This window comes from Sturnus vulgaris, chromosome 1, assembly GCF_052056855.1.
Source record: "Sturnus vulgaris isolate bStuVul1 chromosome 1, bStuVul1.hap1, whole genome shotgun sequence".
Lineage (NCBI taxonomy): Eukaryota > Metazoa > Chordata > Aves > Passeriformes > Sturnidae > Sturnus > Sturnus vulgaris.
This window is the reverse complement of record NC_142243.1, coordinates 58,157,081-58,169,998: the sequence shown is the minus strand read 5'-3', so window position 1 is coordinate 58,169,998 and position 12,918 is coordinate 58,157,081. Positions and strand designations below refer to the sequence as shown.

At 39.3% G+C, this 12,918-nt stretch overlaps 1 protein-coding gene across 8 annotated transcripts in view; it reads left to right on the top strand.

Moving 5' to 3' along the window:
• The window catches only part of HECW1 (HECT, C2 and WW domain containing E3 ubiquitin protein ligase 1), a 253,483-nt gene that overhangs the window by 212,824 nt on the left and 27,741 nt on the right, over positions 1-12,918 (top strand). For all 8 annotated transcript variants that reach the window (XM_088167564.1, XM_088167559.1, XM_088167554.1 and 5 more), the window contains 5 exons: positions 1,477-1,560; positions 2,552-2,661; positions 4,782-4,902; positions 6,292-6,405; positions 9,157-9,309. In XM_088167564.1, the coding sequence (XP_088023690.1) occupies positions 1,477-1,560; positions 2,552-2,661; positions 4,782-4,902; positions 6,292-6,405; positions 9,157-9,309 (582 nt within the window). The remainder of the gene's footprint in view (positions 1-1,476; positions 1,561-2,551; positions 2,662-4,781; positions 4,903-6,291; positions 6,406-9,156; positions 9,310-12,918) is intronic.

Sequence of the window (12,918 nt, the reverse complement as noted above, 5' to 3'; positions counted from 1 at the left end):
GGTAGTCATTTCCAAAGTAGTTAAATTGTGTCTTTCTTTTTATTAAGCTCATTCCTTTCCTATTAGATTCCTTAAAAACAGAAAGAAAACAGAACCAATCACCAGTATAACTTAAACTTATTCGAATTCAAAAGTTTGAATTAACTATTTTTGGCCAAGAAGTTAAGCTGACATTAATCAATGTCAGTGATGCCCATATTTACCAGCTGAGAGTTTGACCAAGAGTTTAGGTTGTACTGTGCTGTACAGAGGTGTGGCTGCAGGACTGCTGAAGAAGGAGAGGACCTCCAAATTCCTGCTGTGTGCTTTCTCCTGGTAGCCTTACTGACTCCTTATTTAGCTCTGAAGGCCAGACAAAGAATTCTTTGGGTGTAAGGATTAGACTTCCCTTCTGGAGGAATTGATACGTGCAAATAAAATAAGAAATAGAATGAAAAATACTCTCAGTGTTAGAGATGTACATTTCTGTAACTGAGAATTTTTTATCTTCACCATCAAATTATTCCAGACTATTTTTTTTTTTCTCAGCTGTAACTTGACTTCTCATTTCCCAGAGAACAGATAATGCTTTTATCTCCTTTTGAGCAGAGAACAAAATTGATCAGTGATAGGCACTGGACAGCTTAGCCAGTGCATAATGAGATTTGTAACAGGATATTGAGCCTTTTGCCTCCAGGTCTTTGTTGATTATAGCTTGGGCCAAGAGTGATCCAAGCTACTGTGTAATGCTCATGCAGCAGGTATTAAGCAAATTCCTAGGATGCAAAAATCCGTCTTTTATGGACCTTGGTTGCAAAGTCCTAAAGCATATCCTTGACTTGAGGTATATTTTGACTTAATACTAGAAAAAAAATATTTGGACACTGCAATGCTTTAGAAGCATACTAATAGGCTGGGGTGCAGATGTATATCTTCCATGATCCTAATCTGCTGATAGGATGCTATCCTATGTTTCCTAGTCCTTATTAACAAAAGGTATGATTTTACACATGGAACACATTTTATACTGTATACCGTCTGTGTGTTTAATTCATATCAAGTATATGTTAGAGTGTTATTTTCCAGATGGAACTGACAGAGGGAAAGGAAGTGATATTACTGCAAGTTGTGTTAACAAAAGGTGCTATGTTGTAGACTTACACAAAAAATCTGTGGTTGGTGACTTGATGAAACAAGTACACATGAAACTGGAGGACTAAGAATCACTCTGTTTTCTAAAATAGGGAATCAAATCTCTTTCTTTTGCATCAGTAAACTGAATGATAGAGATTGAATTTTTTTGTTTGTTTGTTAGGAAGATTAGAAAATTAATCAGGCATATAGGATGTTTGCCATTTTTATAAGGAGATAAACAGGAACTGGCAAAATACCAAAGAATAACAGCTCTATGCACAGGTCAAGCTGGGATAATGGCATGGTTTTTTTCTGATTTTGTCTTTTTTTCTTCTCCTCTCCTTAATATCACTTATGTTTCAGGGAGAAGATCCATTACATTCGGACAGAGGGTACACATGGGCTTGAAAAATTGTCGTGTGATGCAGATTTAGTAATTCTGCTGAGGTAATCAATTTGATCAATAGCATAATATCATTACTTACAGTACCAGAGAAACTATCTGGCTCTTTCTCAGCATAATTGAAAATATTTTATTAAATCAGGTCATACTGATAACCATCCAAAATTATTCAGCCAGAGTTTATCTGTCAATTTGTACTTCCTGGAAGGCAGCCTCCATCAGTGCAGTAAATCCAGCCAGCTCAGTCAGTATGGTTGTTACCATCCAGTAGCAGATAAAAAAGAATCAGGTCAAAATGTTTACTTTTAATGGAAAAAAGTCTTGTTTTTAAAGAAACACAAGAGAGGAAAAAATCCCTTGTCTTTCTCACTACAACAATGTAACTGCTCATGAAATTGATGATTTTACTAAAGCAGTACTGCCACAAGTGCATGAAACCTCAATGCCCAGTGCAGTGGGGATTGTTTGGGTTATGAAGATAAGGCTTCAGTTTGTACTGGAACCAGAGAGCTTGGTCTTTAGGTCCTACTTCTTCTCAGTGCAGCTAAGAACATATCTAATTATCTTGGTCTGAGATGGGAAATGTTGCATTACCCAGGTGGGGTTGGTGTGCTGTAATAGCACTGCCTAATGCAAGAAGTTTGCAACTTACTCCCATCATTTCAATTCAAGGAGTCAAAGCACTGAACTACATGAAAATGACCCAAGGAAAACAGCCTGGGAGACAGAGCATGCATCTTTACTTCTCTCTGTTAGTGTGTTGAAGGTGTTCCTGTTTCCTATGTAGCCTTACATCTTTGCTCTCCATCAGTGGGCTGAGCTGTCATGTTAACATGAAACATCTATTAAAATTCATTTTGTTCTTCATTGCTAGTGATCAGGCTGTCTTTGGGAAACCTATGGACTTTTTAGAGTTCATGGCTTCAGAGATGCACCCAAACATCTGACGCAGTGAATTTGCACCATACCGCATATTTACATTCTTTCTTGTGATGAATGTGAACTAAATATCTCCCTATGACTTTTTGCATGCAGCCTTTTTGAAGAGGATATCATGTCCTACATACCATTGCAGGCTGCCTTCCATCCAGGTTACAGTTTTTCTCCTCGCTGCTCACCCTGTTCATCACCCCAAAACTCTCCAGGTAAGGAGATTGGGAAATTAAGACAAAACCTTGCATTTGTCATATTTCTTCTAATGAATAGAAAGGAGCAGATTCAGAGCCAGCATCAGCTGTCAGCCTGCTAATTCTGGTGCCCACTCTGAATCTCATCCCAGCTGCTTTTTTTGCTGGATCAGTTTCCATTGCTGCTAAGTACCTATTGAAGTGTTAGCAGTAGCTGAAACACAGATCAGAATTTTCCCATATGGAAGAAGGTATTTTCCTGCTTTTTATATCATTGGAAACGATTAGGATAAGAGAATGGTATACTCCAAGCATAAGTCACTGATATAGAAGCACATTAATTTTATATGACAGCAGCAAAGAGCACCTTCCAAATTGAGGTTGTGTTGCAGCACTTCCGGTACCCCTATAAAGTTCAGTCTCCTCCACTTGATGTTCCAAAAACTTCTCTTCTTCCCAAGGCACATCTATTTTGAGACCTGAGGGGATCATCTTCGTCATCTAGCCTGACCTCCCGTGTTGAGCCCATTAATTTAGATTCAGCAGAATCTATTTTCCAGAAAGACATGCTGTCTGAGAAGGTTATTTCCAGCTGTGCTATGTCTCTGCAGTTATTGTTTATGCTATAGAAATTTGAGGAGCTAATGTCTCCGTTTTTCCAAGAGACACAACCCCCACCACAGTCTCACTGAGTGGCTGTGTCCAGTAGCCATTTTGAGAGAATCAACAGAGATCTGAAGAAATCCATTTTTGGCTGAGCTTTTTGAGCATGCATTTAAATTATCTGATTTCAAGCAAAATTAGTGGACAAGAGAAGTTCAAATTTTGGATGTGGCTGTGGAAAATGGAAAATTTTTTTTATGTGAAGGAGTTAAATGTTAAACCCTTCTCTGCAGGAGAACAGTGTTCTGTCAGAATGTCCTATTTTCATTAATGAGTTTTAACACCGTTGTTGATACAAGTTCCCCTTGTCTATATCAGGACAGGTCATAAGCAAGTCTTATACAGGACAAAAGAACCCAAGTATATGGCACAAATGTGACTTAGGAGACTGTTCTTGTGAAAACACAAGGGCAAATACTCATTTCCAGACACACACAGTCTACTTGCTAATTTCTGTCCTGGTTATAGAGCCCATGAGAACACCCCTTCTCTTATTTCCTGGGGGAAAACAAAAGGCTGGCAGAAGAAAGAAGTGTTGCAACTGATTCTCTTTGCGCTGCATGTAAATACATCTTTCTGTTTTACCAGCAGTAATGTCCTTTCCTTCTGGCAACCATGATATTTTGGGCTCCCACTAAATGTAAATTTTTCCTTTCCTGTGGTTTGCTGCCAGATTTCTCATAAAAGGGCTGGTTTTTATTGTCTTTTTTAATGAGATAGGAAAATGGAATTTCATTAATCCATTCTTTGGCCTTTTATGGCATGGCACTTGCTTATACAAAAAGAATAATCACTTACTTTGAGAATGCAGCCTTCAAAACAAAACAGGTTCCAAATTGCTGAAAAATCTGTTGTATGTGTGAATTGTAATAGGGAAATGTAGCATTTCTTGCAGACAGAAATCCTTTTTGATGCCACAAAGGGGTTTTGTGTTGATAGCTAGAAGTGTTTAATATACAGTCAGATTAACATAGGGAAACCTGACTCCCAGCTTGGCTGGGGTGCTAGGCTCTGGTGGGAAGCATTGCCCCAAGTTTCAGAGGTTTAATCCTGCCAAGTAAGGAGATGTATACAATGCATAGGAGAGAGTGCACTTAAAAGTGAAAAAGGGAAAGTAAACCTAAATGCCACTGACCATGAGAGGCAGATGCATGTCAGTCTTTCTCATGCCCTTCTGATCCTTCAGTTTCTATTCAATCACAGCTAAAGGCAGCACAAGGGCACACACAAGGTGAGTTTAACAGTACTTTTGGTGAAGAGGATACAGTCTCTGAAAGTTTATTACAATCACTGAGTTACAGGAACTTACAACTCTACTGATACCAGATAGAGCAGAAATAACACTGAGTGCACTGTATACCTGCAAAAAGTTCCTAACACATTTATTAACCCATTCTATCTGCAAAAATAAGCTGCATGATTTGGAAGAATGTCAAGCCCCTTACACCTCAGGATGCTGTTCATTTTCCCTCAAGGGCTGCAGCGAGCAAGCGCAAGAGCACCTTCTCCCTACAGGAGGGACTTTGAAGCCAAGCTGCGCAATTTCTATCGAAAACTTGAAGCCAAAGGATATGGGCAAGGTCCAGGGAAAATTAAGTGAGTATTAAAATCACTCAGTTAGCCTAATGGGGCATAACTTTGTGGTTTGTCATTCATTATCCATGAAGACGGGGATAGGGAGTGTAAAACACAGTGGATTTGCATTTTTTACATAACCATCAGGGAAAGATGAGATCTTCATATAACCTGCCCAAGAGTGACGTTCAAGAGGCTTTTGTGTGGAAGTTTTACTTCTTAAAGATTCATATTCTCTTATACTCCCATTTCCTACCTATTTAACAGGGATATTCATATTCCTACCTATAATTTGCCAGTAGCAGAATTATCCTTCCTGGCACACACCCATGATATATTAACAGCTGTATCATTGTAATGGTGGAATGACTCCAAATTCTTTGGATCTACATATCAGTATAACTCAGGACCAGAACATGATCCTACAGAAGTTAATCTGTTCATGCAGGTTTAGCTTTCCATAGTTCTTTGTGTTGGTAGCCCTCCTGGATTTGAACTGGAGAGATTTCTGCCAGTCTTCATGTGTTTGGGGTTCTCTGTCATATGATTGTGGCGTTTCTTCCCATACATCTTGTTAGTTAGGCTTTTGAGTCTGTACCTACTTGTGCTCAGTCTAGTTATCCAACTTTGCCAAAGGGCTGTGTGTTTCTAAGGTATTTCCTGGGCATCTGGTTGAATTTATGCCTCAGGTTGGCTTCCTACCAAAGGACATCTGTTGTGGAAAAAATAAAAGTATGAAGCCAAGCAATTTATTCCAGGCAAACGTTGTCAGCAAAAATAATCTTACAGAGCTGAGGAGTATTTACCCCTTTTGGTGTCCTGCTAATGGGTCCAAGGCAGACACAAAGTATATTTTAGGTCTGTTTTAAAATGTCCATGAACATATGAACAAGAAGGGTTTCTTGCACAGATGGTGTGTAAAAGTACTATTCATTAAGTTGTTTTAGAGATTAGTAAGGGAATGAGAGATGTGTTGTATAAACAGAGGCTGATACTCCCTTTGCTTCCCCTGTCACAGAAGCAGTATTTCCATGGACATTTACTGGATTAAATGCAGGAAGTGTTGGGGGCCAATTCCAGAAAACTGTGACTTCATATACACAGGAAATTCACAGCACCCTCTACCATATAAATTTGTATGTATGGGTTGTTGCAGAGAGTCTTAGCAGTAAAGCAGCACTTTGAACCTAATCATGGTATTGTGAAGGAATTCGCTTTGAGGCACATAGAGAAGCCGATGGAAGAACTCCTGAAAACCTGTAGTGGTCAAGGAGCACGTGCACCAGCAGATGCCATTTTATTAAATTCTCTGAGAACTAATGTCTCTCTTTACGTCTGTTGTTTACCTTCAGCCTCACAAGCTCACACAAGACTCAGTCATGAGATCTTTGTTTCTGCTGCCCTTTGCAGGTTAATTATACGGCGTGACCACTTGCTGGAAGGCACCTTCAACCAGGTAATGGCGTATTCACGCAAGGAGCTCCAGCGCAACAAACTCTACGTCACGTTTGTCGGCGAGGAAGGGTAGGGAACCACACAATGCTCTCGGTTCTGAAGTAGCTGTTATGTTGCAAAACACCAAGTTGACTAAGACTGAGCCTCTCTTGTTATGTAGTGTTTCTTTGGTTTTGTTTTACCTCTGAGTAAGTGATTCATCTTAATCAACTCAAACTTTTTTTTAAATAGCAATAACAATAATGCTTTATTTACCTATAACACCTTCTATCTAAATGTCTAAATGTGACACTTTAAGTGGTTAAATCTATTGTCATCTTGTTTGCCATAGATATTTTGACAGGCTGGAAGGGAAAACTCAACTGCAAGCCAGTGTTTATATACTGAACCAGTCTCAGGACTATAGTTAGAGACCAGACCTTTATCCACTTTGTTACTCTAACTCTTCACAGTAGACTTGGTTTTGCTTTAAAAATTTTTGCTTTGCATGCCAACTAATGATCATTTGTTATCCATATGTGGATTTCTTGTTTCCATCTTCAGTGAGAAACTTAGTTTTGTTTAGTCCTTAAAATTTAATTCATGCTGTTGGAATCTGAAAGCAATAGAAGTTTCTTGAGAAAGCCTTTTCTCAGGAAGCTTTCTACAACTCTTACAATCCATGAGCCATTCTTGTATGATGGACACCAGTCCCTGACCTATTGTTTTCAAATGTAAGCACAACCTTTCAAAGCCTCCATGGCTCACCTCAAGAGCTGTGCTGTAATTGAGGCTTAATCCACACGCTTTTATAATGGAAAGACCGTTGTGTGCATGTTTCCAGTGTGCCATATTACAAAGGCATGAAATTGTATTTCAGTAGCTTTGCATGTAGTTTCTTTTTTTCAAAAACCACATATGTAGGATTTCAGTTCCAAAGGTACCAGACAGTACCTCAGGCAGCTCTCAACATGTCCAGCAACTGCAGACACTCTCAGCTCTGAGGTGTCATGGCAAGTGAAGGACTTCTGTCTCTTGTCTTGGGACAGGTTACGTCCAGTGGAAAACAGAAGTTGCCAGTCTCAAAGAGAGTCACTCGGTGACCTCAGTATCAGGGTTTTTTTCACTCTTACTTTTTATTCTCTATTGATTCAATATTGTGTAACAGAGGTCACCTTTCAGAGCTGGTTTTGCCTTGGTCTGCAAGTAAAGCATAAACATGTAGCACACTTAAATTTATGGTTTTGGAATAGCATTCTGGAATGCTAATACTGGCCAAAGTCATATTGTTTTCTGTTTGGCATGGTGTCCTCAGGAGAAATTACAAACCAATTTGATGTGCAAATTCATTCATTCTTCACTGATTCATTTACATCTGAAGATACATTCCTCTAGGGTTTCTGCTGCTTAATGCTAATATACATTCTGCTGGAAGGATTCCAAGATGCCAGTTCCCTACTGAAGAGTAGATGCTGTATGGCCACGTGATGCTGTATGAGCACAGCTTCCCACATTTAAAAAAAAAAAAAGGACATTGAAAATGAACTATAAAGGCTTTATGATGAGTTAGAGTGTTGCCCAGAAATGCAATAGCTAGTCTCCCATTGGACGTCTTTGAACATAGACACGTGTTGTTTGTAGTACTTTACTCCAGCCATTAGCAGGTTTAACCCAGTACCTTGATGTCCATAGAACCAGACCTGGTCCATGGCTGGCACTAGTAGGTCATGTGGGCTTGTTACCATCCTTGTTACCATCCTCTTTTACAGGGGTCATCACATGATCCTAGAGCTAAAGCTCTAGAAAAGAGAGAAGTACTGGATTTCCAGACATAAAACACAGGAGGATGGGCCCACCTGCCCTTTGTTGTCCTTCTAGTTGCACAAATCAATCATTCAACCCCCTTTACTTACGCTTCTCTAACTTCATAGTGCAGAGCATTCTGATCCAGTTGCAGAGCTTTCCACTTACAATTGTTACGTAGAAGGAATAGTGTCCACCTCAGAAAATCTTTTGCCACACATGATATATGGCTACAGATCATGTGTTCATATTGCTACATATAGGTTTATTTTAGATTGAAAAGCCTACCTGCCATTATTAAAGAATGATCTGTTTTTAATAAATCCACCACAGTTTTCATTTAATGCATTCAGGAAAAAAATTGATCTCATTTTCCTTTTTTTTTTCCATGTTGAGTGTAGAAAATTCAAGGGAAAAAAGAGGCTCTCTACAGAGCAAATTCATACAACAGCAAAGCACAGTTTAGAGTGTACCACATGAAAATAACAGAAAAGTGGAAGGGCTTGGATGGAACAAGCAAGCAATCATTGTTCTGTCTTAAGAGACACAATTCTGCTGGGACTTGGTCTTGTTCTTTATGGTTTCTGTAGCTAAAAAGCACCATAGATTGGGTACATCTCAGTGTAGGAGGGTCAGAGTAATTTTTGCTTTAGGCTAGGCTTTCTGATCTGTGAACCCATGTTCACAGGCAGTTCAAACCCACTCACTAGAAAGCTACCCCTCTGCTGGGCAGCCAGCTGAGGCAGGGCTGGGCCTTTTACCTCCAGTTTTCTAAGCTTTTGGAACAAAAGAAATTAGACTGCTTAAGGCATGTGCCCAGTTATGATTCCTTCCAAATCAGCCTGGATATTGGTGAAGTTTTGGCATCACAACTTGTTCAGGACTCAGAGTCAAGTCTTGAGAGGAGAGATAAATCATGTTAAAAACTCTTGACTACACAGGCTGCTGTGTTAAGGCAGCAGCCAATGTAGGCAAACCCAGGAAATCCACTCAAATGGTAGGAATCTCATTTTATCCTTTGTATCTTTTTCTTTCCAGGTTGGACTACAGTGGCCCTTCCCGAGAATTCTTTTTCCTTCTGTCTCAGGAGCTCTTCAATCCCTATTATGGGCTGTTTGAGTATTCAGCCAACGACACTTACACTGTACAGATCAGCCCCATGTCTGCCTTTGTTGAAAATCACCTGGAATGGTAAGAACATTTTATGCAGAACTGAACAGTTGTTTCAGAGCAATAAAAAAAACGGAAAAGCGCAACAAAAGCTGCCAGTTTAGACTGGAGTACATACAAATATTGCTAATTCTGGGAAGAGGTGGAGAAGTAGGTTGCAAAAAGGAAGAGATGGGGTAAACATAAATACAAGAGAAGGCTCTGAAAAAGCAGTTGTGATGAAATTACTACTATTAAAATGTCCTGCTGGCATTAGTTGGGACTTGATGTTTGTGAACTTCTGTGTGAATATAAAAAGGACAGGGAGAAGAGCTCTGCTTAATCCAGTCTTCATCTCCTTGGTCCCTTTCTAAGAGCCAGTGGCCTTTCTATATATCACACAGCAATGTGCTTGGAAGCTGTACAGTATTCTCTGAGAGCCACATTGATGCTCTGTTCCTACCACAGGCCTTAAGAAAGGCCCAGTGAAAGCAGTTTCCCTTTTCTTCCCTGACAGAATGTCCCTGCTTGTCTGGGGCAGTGCTGGCAGAGTGAGCAGATATTTTAACTTACTAAGTATGTGTGCAAAGAGACAAATAGCTGGTCTTGTTTCTTTATCAAAAATTCTGAAAGCGTATTGTGATGTCCTCATTTTCTCTTTCTGCCTCCAGATTTGTCTGTCTTTGGGAGTTGTTTTCACTTTGGTAGTTTCAGATGCAGTTAAGCGAAGCATAGGCTGCAAGCCCTGGGCATTGCTTGATCCCTTGTGGAATTTCATTGTGTCAAAGAAGTGCTGCCCCATAGGTTTGTTCCTATGATGGTTTTCTTTGTCAATCTCACTTGCTCATCTCAAAGATCCTTTTCTTAAAATGGGAGGCAGTTCAGTCCCCTTTTAAATTGCAAACAGTACATGTTCCTCTCTTCTTGTGAGCAGATCCTCCTTTGCTTGGCTTACAGCAGGTGGGAGATCAAGAACAGTTGTACTGTCACCTCTGTTAAAGTTGCTGGGGGAAGAAGGGATGTTGCTTGGGACTAGCATGGTTTCTGTATTGTTGGAATTTCTTTTTTATTGTCATTTCCAGCAGTGGAGCTAACAATGATCCTTGCTTTAGAGTGTTTCTCTACTGACATGAGCAGGAAGAGAATAGCTTAGTTCTTACAGCTTGTTCACCTCTTACTACAGTCTTGTTCATTAGACATTAAAGTGGTGCCTTCCTAGTTTTCAGGAAGAAATAAAGTCTGTTGTATGTCCTGTCTTAACAGACAGCATAGATAAACTTCTGATTTAGGAGGCTGTTATTTGTGGAGATGTATTTTGACTTCCAGGCAGAGGACCAACTAGGCAGGTGCACACCCATGATCATTCTGCCCACATTGTGACAAAGCTGAATACAGATCTCTATTTCCAAAGATGGTGTTGTTGCCATGTTATCTTAGCAGCAGGTGAAACAGGCCCTTGCTCTTATGTGTCATGAATACTGGCCTTGCAAAGAGTTGCAATTTTCTTAAGTGATAAATTCTACTGCAAAACATATATGCTGTGTTTGATCCCTTCATTTTGTCTTTCTGTGCCTTGAGACATTACAGCATGAAAGGGGCAGGTTTTTAAAGGTATCCTGGGCATACAGAACAGCAGAAAGACAGCGATTATGATTTTCCTATAGCAGTTAGCATTTAACTCAAAAATAAGCAGCACTTAGACACGTAGGCTGTTTCTCTGACTGCACATATCAATCCAGCTTCTTGCATACAGAATGTTATTTGGCCTTCAGACATTTTTGTTTTCCTATTTTTAAGAAAGATAAATTTGCTCTCTTGGCCTGCAGAAGGAAATAAATGCTATGAATGAAGAGGTTTGCACATGCAGTATTGTAAATAGGGCAATATTGCAGAACCCAAGAGAAAGATAAACAATCTAGTCAGTGCTTGGAAATACTTCTTAAACCTCTTATGGAAATAATTGCCCAAGACCAGCAGTTTATAATTAGTCTGACACGTTTCTTGATTGGCTTGTAGATACATAGACATTCTAAATGTTTTTATACCATGTGACTAATCTCAGCTATTCATGTGTAACCTTAGAGTTCCTGTGTTCAGAATTCTGTGCAGCCAGTGAAGATAGGAATTGGACCAGAATTTTTGAAACTCAGAGTTCGATTCTCCCATTAAGGCTTGACAAGCTAACTTCTGTGAAGACACTGTACTAACTGCCTTGTCACTGTTTGTTCCTGAGGAATGAGGATTCCTGATGTTCCCAGGCTTTCTTCATTCTCATCAAAGTCAGAGCTAGCACTTCTGTTTCTTATATTTGTTGATAAGATTCCAGCAGAGCCTACTCCCTGTAACATCCCAGAAATAGATATCACTTTCCAGTTCTCAAATCTGTTTTGAAGCACCAGCTAACATAGACAGATTAATCAGTTTGAGAGTTCCAGGGTCACAGATAATTAATATTCATAGTCTTTTCAAAGCTTGAAGTCTGATGTCAGTCATGAAAACCACACAACCACAATTGGTTTAGATTTGCAGATTTCTTCAACTGTATACCTTTTGGTCCTGTGGGGATTTTTTTTTTATGTGGAATCTACCTTTAGCATGTTTTTCTCTATAGTACTTCTGCAAGACCTCTCCAGACACTGCTATATTAAGAAACAGAGCTAGCAAAAAAAAGCACACAAAATTATTTAACATTTTCTTAACTGAACAGTGGTGAATTTGAGATAAATACTTTGCAAAATGCAAAGATGAGAAGTTGTATTCATATTGGCAGAATGGAGAAATACACTGCTCTTTTTCCCCAGCCTAAAAGTTACAGTTTGCCCCTTTCAGTGGCTGATTTCATGCTTTGCTCTTTGTACAAACAGCACTCGGAGTCCAAAATGAGCACATCAAAGCACAGACTAGTTGTATATATGTCAAGTTAAGAAAGAGACATAATGACTGGAAAATATTTCTCATTTATGGAGAAACTGAGATTTAACACCTTTCCTGCAAGCTTCCATTGAATAAGACTTTTTCCTTCAGTTAACGTGTGCATACCAAACACACAAAATAAAAGATACCACACATTTTTAAAGTTAAAATATTTTAAATCCCCCTATATCTGAAAGGACAGTTATAACTCCCTAGACCAAAGAAGTTTGATGATACATATTTTTATCTGTGTGCTACAGGATGTACCTGAAGCTCGTAGCCAGAAAAGCTGCTTTTAATCCATGCCAGTAATTCTATCTGATCTAGGTAAACATGTCTAGCTTTTTGCCTAGATACTTGAAAACATCTTCTGAAATACACCCCCACTGGAGGTAGTGCACTCTTTTCCATATAAGTGGGCAAAATGTGGAACCAGAGAAAGAAATGTGAAAATAAGCTCAATCTCTGCATAAAAAGGCCAAATGGCCTAGACAGAAAAAATCATTCACAGACATTCATTTGGAGATCTGAGGGATCTTAACTTGAAACATCTTTTTTCTCTGTTTTCACTGTGAATTAGTGACAACATGGTTTTTTGTAATAGTAAGGCATTTGTGGACCTTGCTGTGACATTTATGCAGCCAGAGAGCAGTACCCCAGTGCTACAGTTATATTAGAGGTATTTACAACTTGCTAATCGTACTTAGCATTTTGTATCCATCTCACAGAAACCTTGTT